General features: G+C 41.0%; 1 protein-coding gene across 2 annotated transcripts in view; it reads left to right on the plus strand.

Annotated features, from left to right (window-relative positions):
- MARCHF7 (membrane associated ring-CH-type finger 7) overlaps nucleotides 1–16,569 on the plus strand; it is a 52,226-nt gene that overhangs the window by 2,396 nt on the left and 33,261 nt on the right. For both annotated transcript variants that reach the window (XM_062187237.1, XM_062187234.1), the window contains one exon: nucleotides 12,380–12,544. In XM_062187237.1, the coding sequence (XP_062043221.1) occupies nucleotides 12,392–12,544 (153 nt within the window). In that variant the 5' untranslated portion in view covers nucleotides 12,380–12,391. Of the gene's footprint in view, nucleotides 1–12,379; nucleotides 12,545–16,569 lie in introns of those variants that run through there.

Consider the following 16,569-nt stretch of genomic DNA (forward strand, 5'->3'; position numbering starts at 1 on the left):
GATTATCTTTGATGATACATTCTTCTGTTAATACAAATATTTAAGTGCCAGTAATAAAGAGCAGTGGGAAATGGGGAAGTGAAATGCACAGGCTTATATTAGACCTCATTTTTGTTATTTATTTGAAAGAGTTGTAGAGGTAGAGCTAGAGAGAGAAAGAGAGGTCTTCCATCCACTGGTTCACTCCCTAAATGACCGCAACAGCCAGAGCCGAGCTGATCTGAAGCCAGAAGCTTCTTCCAGGTCTCCCACTTGGGTACAGGGACCCAAGAATTTGGGCCATATTCTACTGCTGTCCTTGGCCATAGCAGAGAGCTGGATCGGAAGTGGAGCAGCGGGGACTTTAACCCACTGCGCCACAGCACCGGCCCAGTAAAGTTAATGAGTCTTTTTAACTGTTAAATAACTGAACTGATCATATTAGAATGATTACAGTTTAAAATTAATAAGATCATGAGTTGCCACTAAGAATCCTTGAATTCATCAAAGCAGAATTTCAATATAATGAAATAATTTATCTTCTCACAAATCCATTATTACAGAAATTCTGTCTTTAATATAGTGCTAATTGTAAGATGAGCCCCAAAAGGTTGAGGGGGATAAAATTATTTCATAATTTGAGCGTTGACTGGTGCTTAATTTTTACCTTGTGTCATCTGGCATGAGGTTAAGTTGTCAGAGCTGGTTTTTCCTGTTCCCAAATACATTTCTCTGTGACTCTAGTGGTTAGGCTAAGCTGAACACCTGATTTTAAGATCATCTTTTGCCAATAGCTTTAAAGATAAAAGGTTTTGAACTTTTAAAGGCTAGTTATCACATGTTTCTCATTTTCCAGAATCAGAAAATGGTTTTCAGTTACTGAATGAAGGTTGAAATGTGATACCTACAGATTAAATTCACTTTAATGACAACAAGTTATCTTACTGAAGTGTCCTTTATCAACATAGTCCTTTTTTCTCAGAGATGTTAGATTTTTTTCCATATTTCTGTTGTTAAAAACTTATATTTTTGTGTGTTAAATATATGTCAGCTAAAACTCAAGAGATTGTTTTTTAAAGGTCCAAGAGAGTCTGTGCTTATAAAGCACTTCCAGCATTTGACCACCCCTTACCTCCTTTGTCCATGTTCACTAGGAATAAAACACTAAAATACTCCCATTAAGGAAAAAAAAATTCGGGGCTGGTGCTGTGGTGCAGCGGGTTAAAGCCCTGGCCTGAAGCGCCGGCATCCCATATGGGCGCTGGTTCGAGTCCCGGCTGCTCCGCTTCCGATCCAGCTCTCTGCTATGGCCTGGGATAGCAGTAGAAAATGGCCCAAGTCCTTGGGCCCCTGCACACACGTGGGAGACCTAGAAGAAGTTCCTGTCTCCTGGCTTCAGATCGCCACAGCTCCGGCTGTTTTGGTCATCTGGGGAGTGAACCAGCAGATGGAGGACCGACCAAGCAACCTCCCTCCCTCTCTCTTCCCTCCCTCTCCTCTCTCTGTGTAACTCTTTCAAAAAATAAATAGATCTTTAAAAAAAAAAAATAGAAAAATTCTCTATAAGTAGATTTTTGAAAACAAAAGGATATACAGAGTATGAGTAAATAATGGAATTAACTATTTCTGGAAGATTCTTGAGTGTTGAAATACATTTGTATTTTGTGTTCATACTCTTTATGCTACAAATTTATCATATAGTAATGTAATTCAATACCTGCAACCTCACTTGACATTTAAGACAGATTTTTGATTTAGACTCAATTACAGCCAGTTTTTTCATGGAGATGGGGCATAAGATAATGGTATGGTAATAGTAGGAAGGTAAAATTAGGGTGCATTATGAAGTTTTGTTCTGTTGCTACATGAAAAACCATCTCAAAACCCAATGGATTAAAACAACTGTTTACTGTTTTATTGGGTTTTATGTGTCTTTTAGTCAGTAGTACTGATATTACCTGGGTTCACTCCTATATCAGTATTTAGCCGGAGACTTTCCCAGACTGGGAAGTTCAAGATGGCTTCACTCCTATGTCTTAACATTTGGTGTTGGATGACATGTTGATTTTGCTCATGTTCCTTTTTTTTAAAAAAGGATTTTATTTGAAAGGCAAAGTTACAGACAGAGATTCTGCATCCACTGCCTCACTCCCCAAATGGCCAGGAATGACCAGGCTGAAGTCAGGAGCCTCATTCAGGTCCCCTATGTGGGTGCAGGGGCCCAAGGACTTGGGCCATCCTCTGCTGCCTTCTTAGGAGCATCAGCAGGGAGCTGGTTAAGAAATGGAGCAGCCGGGACCTGAACCTGTGCCCATATGGGATGTCGGCATCGCAGGCAGAGGCCATAACGCTGGCCCCTCCATGTGGTTCTTTTATGACATGGGTCAGGGTAGTACTCTTAAGAGTTTGAAAATGGAAGCTCTAATACTTTTTTCTCTTTTTTTTCCCATATTTTATTTGTTTGACAAACAGATAAATCTATCAGCTGGTTCACTCCCCAAAATGCCTGCAACAGCCAAGATTGTGCCAGGTTGAAACTTAGGAACCAGAAGCTCCTGATCTCCCAGGTGGATGACAGGGGCACAACTACTTGAACCATCTGTTGCCTTCCAGAGTGCACATTAGTAGGAAGCTGGAATTGGGACAGAGCTGATACTTGAACCCAAGTACTCTCTGCGATGGGAGTGTCCCTAGAGGCAACTTAACCATTAAACCAATTGCCCACCCCTCTTAACAACTTTTGCTAATGTCACTTACCCTGCATTTTTTTAAAAAGATTTATTTATTTGTTTATTTATTTATTTGAAAGGCAGAGTTAACATAGAAAAGGAGAGGCAGAGAGAGAGGTCTTCCATCCGCTGGTTCACTCCCCAGTTGGCTGCAACAGCCAGAGCTGCGCCGATCTGAAGCCAGGAGCCAGGAGCTTCCTTCGGGTCTTCCCACACGGGTGCAGGGTCCCAACGACTTGGATCATTTTCTACTGCTTTCCGAGGCCATAGCAGAGAACTTGATCGGAAGCGGAGCAGCCAGGACTCGAACCAGCACCCATATGGGATGCCGGCACTGCAGGCTGCGGCTTTACCTGCTATGCCACAGTGCCAGCCCCTTCCCATGCATTTTGTTAGCTGCAGTTTCACTAGGTTATCCCATACTTAAGAGGTACAATGTTAGGAGAACATTGTCCTGGGCAGTCCATCAATATTACATTGCAGAGGGGTTTGCATATTTAAAATGTAGGGTATTTGTAGTCTTGTTTTATGAATTACCACACATTTAGACCAGTGTAAAGATAAGAATTCTTTAAAATGTCATGATTGGCATTACTTTACCATAATATAATGGTTGATAAACAAGAAAATTGGTCAAATGTTGATTGCTATTAGAGATTGCTGTTTGGTACATGATTGTGTAGTGCTTATTACTAACTTTGTGGTATGTAGAAGCCAAGACTGTAAACCAGCAGCTTAAAAAGTTTTATTTTTACATCTACTTGAAAGGCAGAGCAAAACACACACACACACACACACAGAAATTGTGTTTACTGGTTCTCTCCCCAGATGCCTATAATAGCCAGGGCTAGACCAGGCCAAAGGCTCAATCCTGGAATTCCAGTCAGGTCTCCCTTGTCGGTATCAGGTCCCCAGGCACTTGAGCCATCCTCCCCAGACACATTGGCAGGAAGCTGGAGAGCAGGCAGCACTTGAACTTGCACTGGCATACGAGATGCAGGTGTGCCAAGCAGTAGCCTAAGCACTTTGCCACAATGTCTGCCCCTGTAAGCCAGCAATTTAGAAAGGCAATTATTCTTAGGTGTTCTCAATGGATTTTATTATAATATAAATTATTAAAATTATATTTTTCTTTTGTAAATGTTTCCCTTAATTAGCAATGTAAAAGCAGGTACATCAAAGAAATTTTGGAAAGCTAAGTATAAGAACACAAAGTATGCCAGTAATGCTATCACCCAGAAATACAGTTAACTGAATAATGGCTCACTCTTTCCAGTTTTTTATTGCTTATATGTAGGTAAGCTTGTATGTGTTTATTTACCCTACAGGGAATATCATGTATATAAATCTGAATGACTTTAAAAATTAAGTCCTTTGGGGCTGGTGCTGTGGTGCAGGTTAAGCCTCTGTGTGTGGTACTGGTATCCCATATTGGCGCCAGTTCTAGTCCTGGCTGCCCCTCTTCTGAACCAGCTCCCTGCTAATGGCCTGGGAAAGCAGTGGAAGATGGCCCAAGTGCTTGGGCCCCTGCACCCATGTGGTAAACCTAGAAGAAGCTCCTGGCTCCTGGCTTTGGATCAGTGCAGCTCTGCCTGGTGTGGCCATCTGGGGAGTGAATCAGCAGATGGAAGACCTCTGTCTCTCCCTCCCTCTCTATGTCGGTAACTCTGCCTCCCAAATAAATATTTTGAAAAATATAAAAAATTTTAGTCTTTTTTTATTGTGTGCTAAGGATAAATTTCAAATATTGAAAAAGTGCATAGAATTTCTACTAAGGTGTTTGAAATTTTTAATATTGATGGCGTTACTTAATAATTGATAGTATTTGCTGACCACATGTTGTGTGCCAGCAAAGCTCCCAATATACCTGTGAAGTTGGTATTACCATCTTTTTTGTTGGTAAGGAAATTATAGGATCAAACTAAGGGACAAACTTTTAACGCTTGCATTTTTTATTATACTTCTATAAGTAGTAGGAAATTGGCTCATGTGCTAAAAATTAGGTAATGCTTAGTTTGTTTCCTGCCTGTCCTTGGTCTCCTATTTTGGAAAATAACAATAAATCAGTTTTACTGATAAATGGATTAAATATGTTAATGGATATATTAAAATACAGGAAAAGACTGTTAAGAGTTTGGGAAATGGCCTTTGTTAACATGGATAGGGCTGGAGCTTTTTTTGTTAGGCCTGTTATTTGGTTTGGGCTACTTTGTGACCCTTTACAGATATCTGAACAAGACCATTATTGTAGTAATGGGACATAGTAATCTGTAGAGTGATGAGAGGATACATGTTGTATAAGAACTGCTATTTCTCTACTTTTAGAAATTTGCAACTTTCCAAATTCAAAAAGCCAAATCTGAGACCAACATAGTAGGCAATTATGACAGTAATGGATACAGGAAGCTTTACACTTAAGAAAAGTAATAGGTAGAATCCCTTTGCTCCACATGTTTTCCTGGTACTCCTGATTTTTTTCATGGTACTCCTGATTCTATAAGTGGGAGGGGAGGAGTGTGCTAAGGCTGACCAGATAGAAAGTATACAGTACAAGCAGAAGTCCAACAGGTGGCTGAAGTTTCCCCTAACAACAGCTTATTGCCATCTTGTGTAGGGTCTGGAACATGGAATGATTGTCTTTCAGATTTTCCACTTCTTTTAAACATAGGCAGGTCCTCTGTGTTTATGCTGTAGAGAGGAGGGAGCCTCTTCCAAGTTTTCTGCTTGCCTTCAGTCTTGTAAGCACTCAGTGCTGCCTCTTTTGTTGGTGCTCAGAGTCTTTAGGATGGTTATTGTCTATTCCATCTATTCCTCTCATTTCTGAAATACTGTTTCAGGAAATAAAGTCTGTTAGGTATTAAGTAACTTTTTTTTTTTTCTTTTGACAGGCAGAGTGGACAGTGAGAGAGAGAGAGACAGAGAGAAAGGTCTTCCTTTGCCGTTGGTTCGCCCTCCAATGGCCGCTGCGGCAGGCACACTGTGCTGATCCGAAGCCAGGAGCCAGGTGCTTCTCTTGGTCTCCCATGCTGGTGCAGGTCCCAAGGACTTGGGCCATCCTCCATTGCACTCCTGGGCCACAGCAGAGAGCTGGCCTGGAAGAGGGGCAACCGGGACAGAATCTGGCGCCCCGACCGGGACTAGAACCCGGTCGGTGTGCCAGCGCCGCAGGCAGAGGAATAGCCTATTGAGCCGCGGTGCTGGCCTTAAATAACTTTTAAGAGTGAAACTGGAGAGGCTAGTGCTGTGACATAGGTTAAGCCTCTACCCGCAGTGCCAGTATCCCATAGGGGCACCAGTTTGAGTCCTGGCTGCTGCTCTTCTGATTAAGCTCCCTGCTAGTGGCTTGGGAAAATAGCAGAAGATGGCCCAAGTCCTTGGGCCCCTGTACCCATGTGGAGAAGACTTGAAAGAAGCTCCTGGCTCTTGGCTTTGGCCTGGCCCAGCCTTGGCTGCTGTGGCTGTTTCCAGGGGTGGGGGAACCAGTAGATGAAAGAGCTTCTTCTCATTCTCGTTCTGTATTTCTGCCTTTCAATAAATAAATAAATTTTTTTAAAAGAGTGAAACTGGAGATAGGATTTTTTTAAAGTGACATTTGTAAATTAAAAGGAATAGGTAAGTTGAGGTTCTGGATGTTAGGGAAAAGAATTTGGACTGTGTCTTTTTTTTTTGTAAAATTTATTAATTTTTTTTTTTTTTTTTTTGACAGGCAGAGTGGATAGTGAGAGAGAGACAGAGAGAAAGGTCTTCCTTTTGCCGTTGGTTCACCCTCCAATGGCCGCCGCGGTAGCGCGCTGCTGCCGGCGCACCGCGCTGATCCGATGGCAGGAGCCAGGTGCTTCTCCTGGTCTCCCATGGGGTGCAGGGCCCAAGGACTTGGGCCATCCTCCACTGATTTTTATTTGAAAGAGCTAGAGAGATTGAGATCAAGATCAATCTTCCACCTGCTTGTCCACTTGCGGACTGCAGATGACTGCAATGACCAGAGCTGAGCCACGCTGAAGCCAGGAGCTTCATCCAGTTCTCCACCATGGGTGGCAGTGAGTGGCCCAAGTAGTTGAGCCTTCTGCTGCTCCTTTTCCAAGGCACATTAGCAGGAAGCTGAATCAGAAGTGGAGCAGCTGGATCAGAAGTGGACGAAGCAGTGTCCATATGGGATGCCAGCATCACAGGTGGTGACTTTTCCTGCTGTGCCACAATGCTGGCCTTATGCTGTGTTTTAATTCTGTTTTGTGCTGCTTTAACACAGTACCTAAAACTGGATAATTTATAACAGTTATAAAACTGGATAATTTCTTAACAGTTGCAGAATTGAGCACTGCATCTGATGAGGGCTTCTTGCTATATTATCCCATGGTAAAAGGCAGGAAGGGAAGAGAGAGAACTCAAAGCTATTTTATAATTGGCATTAATCCACTGGATGGTGTCCTCATGACCTAAGCATACCTTTTTAGGCCCCACTCCTTAACACTGTTACATTGGGGATTGAGTTTCCAACACATAATTTTGGTGGGACACATTCAACCTATAATAGTCTAATAAAATGGAAAGCAATTGAAAGTTTGATTGGGAGAGGAACCATTCACAGAAGGATGAAATATAAAAGAAAAAATTTATTTTATTTTTATTTGACAGGTAGAATTATAGACAGAGAGACAGAGAGAAAGGTCTTCCTTCTGTTGGTTCACTCCCCAAATGGCTGCAACAGCCTGTGCTGTGCCGATCCGAAGCCAGGAGCCAGGAACTTATTCCTGGTCTCCCATGCGAGTGCAGGGGCCCAAGCACTTGGGCCGTCCTCCACTGCCCTCCCGGGCCACAGCAGAGAGCTGGACTGGAAGAGGAGCAACCAGGACAGAATCTGGCGCCCATATGGGATGCCAGTGCCGCAGGCAGAGGATTAACCTAGTGAGCCACAGCGCCAGCCCCAGGAAACATATCTATTAATGATGAATTCCTCTTTAGACTAAACCTAGTATAGAGACAAACTTGAGTTTACTTTGAGTAGGCCTGATATATAGCCCAAGGAAAGCCTTGCTGAGTAACGTTGTAAAATTCAAATTAGATTTGTCTATATCCTAGGAAAATTTGAGTTTTTCAGTGGTGACTGAGAGATCTTGATATCAGGTGCAGAATTAATTTCAGAATTTTACGTGTCAGTTAGGACACAATTCCTTTAGGCCTCCTACCTGGACTAAAAGAAACATTAAGGCAAGATTATTTCCACTTACTGAGTGAATACAGCTCATGGATAGAAAAACTTTTTTTAATCTGAATATCGTTGTAGTGTTCAGCAGGCCACCCAAAACATGAATTTGCTCAAAAGAGCCCTTCAGGGTTTCCTAGGAAGCCTGGCAGAATGAAATTACCTATAAAATAAGCAGTTAATTTTTTTTTAAAGTAGTTAAAGCAAGCCACAGTTTTGTAAGATGAACAGACCACATAAATTGTGAAGTTGGTATGAATATCTGTTTTCTACTCTTGTTACTCTTGTCAGCCACTATTAAAATGCCTTAAAGTAAGGGTACACTTGACAGAGTAAAGTATAGCTGGTTAGGTAAATAGCACCTTCAGAGAACCTTCATCCATAGATGTCATCTCAGAAGTTGAAAAGTTCAGTAAAACGAAAATCCCAAATATTAATCTTAAGATTGTTTGACTCATTTTTTATACATGCTGAGCAGTTTCTAGAGAGCAGAAAGTGTCCTTTTAGAGCTCTGAAGTACCTCCTGCCCTTACTGTCATAGATGTGTTGATGAGGACCACAAAGCATCAAATTCCAGTGGATCTCTCATATCTTCTGTGAGTCTCAAAGAGAATACGAATTGTATTGTGAAGGTTGGGTAACAGTGATGAATGCTGTAGGCAGATTGAGTGGGAAAGCATTGATACACATATTTCTCTGCCCAGGGTCTTGTTCTGTTGTCCCATTTGAGGTATTTTTCTACTTTGCATGAAGTTTTACTTTTTTATGGTACTCCTGATTCTAATTAGAAATAGTACGTGGGAGGGAGAGGTAGGTATGCTAAGGCTGACCAGATAGAAAGTATACAGTTGGCTATCAGGCCTACTCAAAGTAAACTCAAATTTTGTTTCTCTGCTAGATATAGAGGTAACTTATGAAACAGAAGTTCGAAGATAAAATTATAAGAAACGTCAAGGTAACAGCAGAGGGTTTTTGTTTTTTGTTTTAATTTTTTAAAGATACTTGTTTAAAATGGGGGCACAGAGAGAGCTGTTTGCTGTTTCACTTCCCGGATGCTCATAAAACCAGAGTTGGGCCAGGCTGAAGCCATGCGCTGAGAACTCTATCCAAGTCTCCCACATGGGTGGTAGGAATCCAAGTACTGTCTCCCTTGGTGTATTAGCAGGAAGCTGGAATAGAAGCAGAGGCAGGACTTGATTCCAGGCATTCTGCAACCCAGTCAGCAGCCTAACCTGGTATGCTACAAGCCCCTTCCCAGACTCACTTATTTGAGAGGCAGAGAGAGCTTCTGTCCCCTGGTTCATTCTATAACTGGACTTGGGCACTTCGGTCTGCCACCTGGGTGACAGGGTTCCAGAGCCATTACCTCTGTCTCCCAAGGTCTGTATCACCTGGATGCTGGAGTCAAGTTTTGGATGTAGGCATTGAACCCAGGCTGGCATGGAATGGAGGTGTTCTGACTGGTGTCTTACTGCCAGGCCAGTACTCGTGCTGGACAGCAGAGCTTTTAGTGAAGTGCAGTTCCATCACATTTGAAACCAGCCCTGGTGGTGTAATCAAATCTGAATTTAAAGAAACACTGTATAATGACAGAACACTGAATGAGCTGTGTTGGCCAATGAGGAAAGACTGCCTGCAAACTTTATTTTTGTGCTGTGCAGTACTCTTTTAAAAAAGTCTTGGTTAGGGGCCGGCGCCACGGCTCACTATAATCCTCCGCCTTGCGGCGCCGGCACACCGGGTTCTAGTCCCGGTTGGGGCACCAATCCTGTCCCGGTTGCCCCTTTTCCAGGCCAGCTCTCTGCTGTGGCCAAGGAGTGCAATGGAGGATGGCCCAAGTGCTTGGGCCCTGCACCCCATGGGAGACCAGGAGAAGCGCCTGGCTCCTGGCTTCGGATCAGCACGGTGCGCCAGCCGCAGCGCGCCTACCGCGGCAGCCATTGGAGGGTGAACCAACGGCAAAGGAAGACCTTTCTCCTCTCTGTCTCTCTCTCTCACTGTCCACTCTGCCTGTCAAAAAAAAAAAAAAGAAAAAGAAAAAAAAGTCTTGGTTAAATGCAGCAAGCTTCAGTGACCTTTTGCCTACCACTGTAGTATGTTATTTTTGCTTACACTTTTTCCTTTATTAATTTTATAACTATTTAAATGTTGTTCTTTTTGTAGCATGTGTTGCCCATTAGATTAGTTGTCGTTGTAGGAGCCGGCTCTGTATGTTCAGAAAGTATCTAAGAAACTATCTGTTAAATGTCTTACTGAACTTGAGATGCCTCAAAACCTTGCAAGTGGTCTGGTAGAAGTTTTTCAAGGACTTCACATTTATTTTCCACTGTCTTTTGTGCTTATGACCTACAGCTTATGTAACAAAATTACATAAGGTTTCATGCAACACCTACATTGTCAAAATTCAATCAATTTCTGTAGAGGAGTTACCAAAAATAGTTTCATACAATATCAAATTATCTCTCTCAGAGGACTCTGCCTCTTTGCCTCTCCTAAGAGGTTTGTTTTAAGCAGATTTCCTATTAGGTTAGTTTTATTCTGCAAGTAGGAACGGAATATGAACATGAGTATAATTATGAGATGTATAACTAAGGAGCATTATTGCTGTTGGAAAAAAACAAAACAGCAAAACTAACTATAGATATCTCTCTCTTTGTTTAAAGATTTATTTTATTTATTTGAAAGAGTTACAGAGAGAGAGAGGGGTCTTCCATCCGCTGGTTCACTCCACAAATGACCGCAATGGCCAGAGCTGAACTGATCCAAAGCCAGGAGCTTCTTCTTGGTCTCCCACGTGGGAGGGGCCCAAGGACTTGGGCCATGTTCTGCTTTCCCAGACCATAGCAGAGAGCTAGATCGGAAGTGGAGCAGCTGGGACTTGAACCTGCACCCATATAATAATAAAGGAATCAGTAATTTTTGGCTTTGAAAAATGTGTGACTAGACGTTGAAGAGATTGTTTTGATATCTTTTTAATCTTCCTTGTATTTCTGCTCTGTTGACTGATAACATCTCAGTTATTCAGAGAGGACCTTCAAAATTCTTGCCCCAGAAAATTTTAAGTCTTCTTAATTTGTGAAAATAATATTCTTATAGCAGTGCTGTTTACCATAGCCTCCAAATTGAACAATCTAATGTCCATTCACTGTAGAATAAGAAAGTAAATTATGTACACTCCCACAAATTAGAGAGTGAATTTAGTATGATTGCTTTTAACTACATGGATGAATCTCACAAATATAAGTTTGATCAAATGAAGCCAGACACAACAAGTACCTACTATATGATTCCACTTACGTATAGTTAATACTCAGGCATAGCTAGTTAATAGTTACTCTTGTCATGGGTTGAGAAGTGTTGAATGAAGAAAAATTAAAAATTACTCTTCTATAAAGAGTTGGGAACTGAATTTCATATTTTCTCTAAGCCAAATTTAGCTTTTGTTTCCCTAGAAGTTTCTTCCTTTCTTTGATTTTTTAACATCATTAGAATAATACCATATGTATAGTTTTATAAATTAGTTTTCCACTTAATATATTAACATTTTCCAATTGTGTAATGAACATTCTTTGGAAACATTCCAGGAGGTATTTTATAACTAGGCAACCATTTGTAAATTGCTTAATCTCTCAGTGCCAGTTTTCTTACCTGTTAAGTAAGGATAATGTAGTACCTACCTCACTGAATTGGTTTGGGGATTCAGTGAACTAAATAATCAAAAGGCCTATCCCCCTCAATAAATAGCTCCTATTGTTATTTTTGTTGTTAAAATTAAAGAGATCCTGTCAATAATAAATAAAAGGTAAATACATTTCATTCATTCATTATATTTTAACTTGTGTTTATTTAGTATTCTAGGGGATAGTTTTGAAGTGATACTGATCTAGAGGAAATCATGACTGAGGGGGGAAATAGGTAAACAAATTACAGTGTAAGATCGTATGGTATCTTAAAAGTATGTACCAATTGGAAACCCAGGAAAGAAGGATGGATTCCTGTGTTTAAACTGATGACCAGGAATTGTATGTAGAGTATGTAGAATTCCTGTACAAAGGCCTCTTAAAGCATATTGTGTTACTTGATATGCAGATAGTATAGGCTATGCAAATAGTACAGTAGGTATGAGCATTGAACACTAATAGAGAAGAATAGCAAGAGAGTCAAGAGCAAATCTCATGTAGGATTTTATTTCTTTTGAATAAAGAAAAAGGCCCAGGCATTGGAAACAATAGACCTCACAGTTTCTCATTGCACTTTTGTTTCCTTCATTTTATGGACAATAGGAAACCCTTGATGAACTTGAGACCTTTGCCTTGCAGAAGAAAGCTGATGTTAGTCTCACAGTTTACCCTGTCAGATATGGTTAATTTGCATGGTTAATTCTTGATTTGAGCTGCTGATTAAGAAGGATTAAGAATTAAAGGCTTGCATGTTTCCCCAAAGGCAGTTAATGAAAATTTGCATTTCACAGGAAATCTTAAGAATGGAGTCTAAACCTTCAAGGATTCCAAGAAGAATTTCTGTTCAGCCCTCCAGCTCTTTAAGCGCTAGGATGATGTCTGGAAGCAGAGGAAGTAGTTTTAATGATGCCTATCACTCAAGAGATTCTTCATTTAGACTGGATTCTGAGTATCAGGTAACATTTTGATTTGGAATATATGTATATATTCTTTTTAAAAATCCTTGGGACTTTTAAAAATCCTTTTGGATTAAAAAAAAAATGTTAGCTGGGCAGGTGTTCTGGCACATTGGATTAAGCCACCTCTTGGGACATCCACTTTCTATATCAGAATGCCTGAGATAGAGTCCTCCCACTGCTTCCAATCCAGCTTTCTGCTAATAGATACAATGGGAAGCAGTAGATGATGGTCCAAGTTCTTGATCTTGAGTTCCTTTCTCCTTTGTAGGAGACCCAGATGAAGTTTATGACTCCTGACTTGGGCCTGTCCAGCCCTGGTTGTTGTAGTTATTTGGAAAGTAAAGCACTGTATGAAAGAACTCTCTCTCTCTCTGTCTCCCTGCCCCCTTTCTCCCGCTCTCTCTTTCCCTCTCCCTCCCTCTTCTCTCCTCTCTGTGTCTGTGTGTGTGTGTCTTCTGCTTCCACATAATTAAATAAATAAATGATTTCATTTTTTTAATTGCATGACTAAATATGCCAAAGAGGAATCTTTGGCTTTGGCAGGGCCTGTATGTTACCAGGTCCCATATTTCTGTGTTACTATACTTCCTAAGTACTTAAGTCCTCAACCTTGTCCTATTTTCTACTGACAGCAACACTTATGCCATTCTCTGTCTCTTATTTTTTAAGATTTGTGTATTTGAAAGGCAGTTTTAGAGAAGGAGAGAGAGATCTTCTATCTGCTAGTTCACTCTCCAAATGGCTGGACCAGGGAGAAGACAGGAGCTTCTTCCAGGTCTCCCACACGGGTGCAGGGGCTCAAGGACTTGGGCCATCTTCTACTGCTTTCCCAGGCCCTAGCAGAGCGCTGGATCAGAAGTGGAGCAGCCAGGTCAAACCAGCACTGCAGGTGGCGGCTTTACCTGCTACGCCGCAGCACTGGGCCCCTCTGGCTTTCTACTAATGTAGATCCAGTGAAGCAGCAGTGATAGCTTTGGTAGTTGGGTTTCTGCCACCCACATGAGAGTCCTAGATTGAGTTTCTGGCTCCTGGATTTAGCTTGGCCCAGTCCCAGTTGTAGGATTTGGGTTTGGGGAGTGAACCAGCAAGTTCAGGGCACTTTTTCTCTTTTTTTCTGCTAATCTACCCTTTTTAAAAAAAAAATACTAAGTTGAAGGGTAGAAAGAGGGATGTGCCATCTGTTGCTTGGCTCCCCAAATGGCCTTAGTGGTTGGGGATGGTCCAGGCTGAAGTCAGGAACCTGAAGGTCCATCTGGGCCTCCCACATGGATAGCAGGGGCCCAAGTATACTGCTTTCCCAGGCACGTTAGCAGGGAGCTGGATGGAGAAGCAAAGCATCTGGGACTCGAACCTGCATTGTGATATGGGATGCCAGCATTGCAGGTGGCAGTTTAGCTCTCTGTGCTGCAGTGTCAAGCCCTCTTGACTTTCTTAAAACATTGTGATAATTGTAGTCAAATGGCTAATGTTTTTTGAACTTTTTGAATTTGAGTTACGGATCAGGAGTTGTGGTCTTAAACTATACTTTCCAAATATCAACAAGTTTTTAGTTTTAGTATCAACTTAAACATAATTAAAAAGAAACACCTTTTAGGAGGCAGAAAGCGAAGATAAAGAGAGCTCTCATCTGCTGGTTCACTTCCAGAAGGCTGCAACAGTTCAAGGGATTTAGGGTTAAAACTGGGAGCTGGTAAGTCAGTTGAGGTCTTCTGCATGAGTGGCAGGAACTCAAGTACTTGTGGCACCACTGATACCTCCCAGTCTGTGGTAGCAGAAGCTGGAAGCTGAGCCCAGGTACTTTGTTGTGGTATGTGAACATCTCATAGCTAGTCCAGAAACCTCCTAAGCATAAATTTGACCAAACCAGTCATTGTGGGTGGTTTTATCAAAGGATCAAAAACTATCCTTTTCCTCTGTTGTCACACTGTCATCCTTCTTCTGATTGTACACAAAGCAGTGGTGGAATAATGATTGTTAAGTGTTTTTCTTTGAGAATACAAATTGTCAGAATTTTGCTTTTATTGTTGGATGATTAACAAACTTTTTATGAAGGCACATTACTAATAGCCTTTTCCATGAATTTTGGTTTTTATTTTTTATGATGAATAATAAGCTTACACTCATTTCTTCCTTCTTTATGTAGCTGGTTTTCCTTAGGACCGACAGCTTGTTGCTTTTTGAAATGACTTGTTAGTGTTGTAACATAATACTTTCAGTATGAAACTGTAAATCTCAGACATCCTGATTTGTAGCTATAATGCTGTTTATTTTTGCTCATCTTTGAAATTTGAGTTCATTGGGTTTTTGGCTGAATAGCTGATTAAATGGCATCATTTGGAAAAGTTTAGTTTTGAGGTAACTGAATGTAAAGAACCCTTCAGTGAAGGTTTCTGGTTATTTATATGTTGTGGTGTAATGTATGATAAATGTCTTATTTATAAATATCCTTGTGTAGTAATAAGTATTTTTCAAAGACTGAAGTAAAAAATAATTTCTTTACAATATCTACTACTCTCTTGTTCATTGATGTTATAAGAGCTATTTAGTCTCATTTTAGATGTTGAATGATACTGATTTTCTATTTATTTTGTTAATTTATAAGTATATGCCTAACAGAGGCAACAGAGTAATGCAGTTTTGCATTCTGTAGAACTCTTCTGTGACAAAGATCACAGAATTGTTTTTTTCCCTCTGTATTTACAAAATTTTTTCTGCTGACTTGGCCTAATTTTTTTTCATATAGCCTATTAATGAGGATCATAGACTCTGAAACCAGACTAAATCACCTGATTGAAGTCCCATCCCACTACTTTGTAGTGGTGTGAACCTGGACAAATTACAAGTCTTGTCTTATCCTTTCATATCATCTACCCTGCTCTGGTTGTTACAGTTAAATGAATTAGTTTATGTAGAATAAGGATAGTTTCTGGCATATGATAAACACTATATAAGTATTAGCTATTGTTGTATTTTTATTGTAACTATAGTGATTGTTACAATAATATTTTAGGTGTTAGTCTTGAATATATTTGCCAGATTTATTGACATTCATTTTAAGATAGATCTATTTTCAAACTATTCTACTTTTCTCCCAAATTTGTTCATTATCACAGAAATCTCATTTTGCATTGTTTAATACAAGCATTAAAAAATCACTTAAATTGCATTTTAATTATCATGAAATGACTCCACCTAAAATGTGGTAGGAGCCTGTTACTGTTGTTCCTTCTGTCCAAAAATTTTAACGTAGTGAAATATAAATAATATAATATTGATATAATAAATACCAAAGTTAAATCTAGAAATGATTTGCCAATATCCAAAAACCAAACCAATAAAATTTTTTACTCTTAAGTTTTGGCCGGCGCCACGGCTCAATAGGCTAATCCTCCGCCTTGCGGCGCCGGCACACCGGGTTCTAGTCCCGGTTGGGGCACCGATCCTGTCCCGGTTGCCCCTCTACCAGGCCAGCTCTCTGCTGTGGCCAGGGAGTGCAGTGGAGGATGGCCCAAGTGCTTGGGCCCTGCACCCCATGGGAGACCAGGAGAAGCACCTGGCTCCTGCCATCGGATCAGCGCGGTGTGCCGGCCGCAGCGCGCTACCGCGGCGGCCATTGGAGGGTGAACCAACGGCAAAAGGAAGACCTTTCTCCTCTCTGTCTCTCTCTCTCACTGTCCACTCTGCCTGTCAAAAAAAAAAAAAAAAAAATTTAAAAAAAAGTTTTGTAAATTTTGAAGTATTTCTTTAAGGCTTTTCAGTCGCTTTAAATTCCTTGCAGTTTTTTTTTTACTGGATTGTGGGAGTACTTCAATTATCTATTAACTCTTACCATACTTTAGTTTTCTAGTTTTGGTTTAGAAATGGAACACCTGTGTTCTTATAGAAAGTATTTTGGCCTGCGCCGTGGCTCAAGAGTAATCCTCCGCCTAGCAGCGCTGGCACACCAGGTTCTAGTCCCAGTCGGGGCGCCGGATTCTGTCCCGGTTGCCCCTCTTCCAGGCCAGCTCTCTGCTATGGCCCCG

This window comes from Lepus europaeus, chromosome 1 (assembly GCF_033115175.1).
Source record: "Lepus europaeus isolate LE1 chromosome 1, mLepTim1.pri, whole genome shotgun sequence".
NCBI classification, from domain to species: Eukaryota; Metazoa; Chordata; class Mammalia; order Lagomorpha; family Leporidae; genus Lepus; species Lepus europaeus.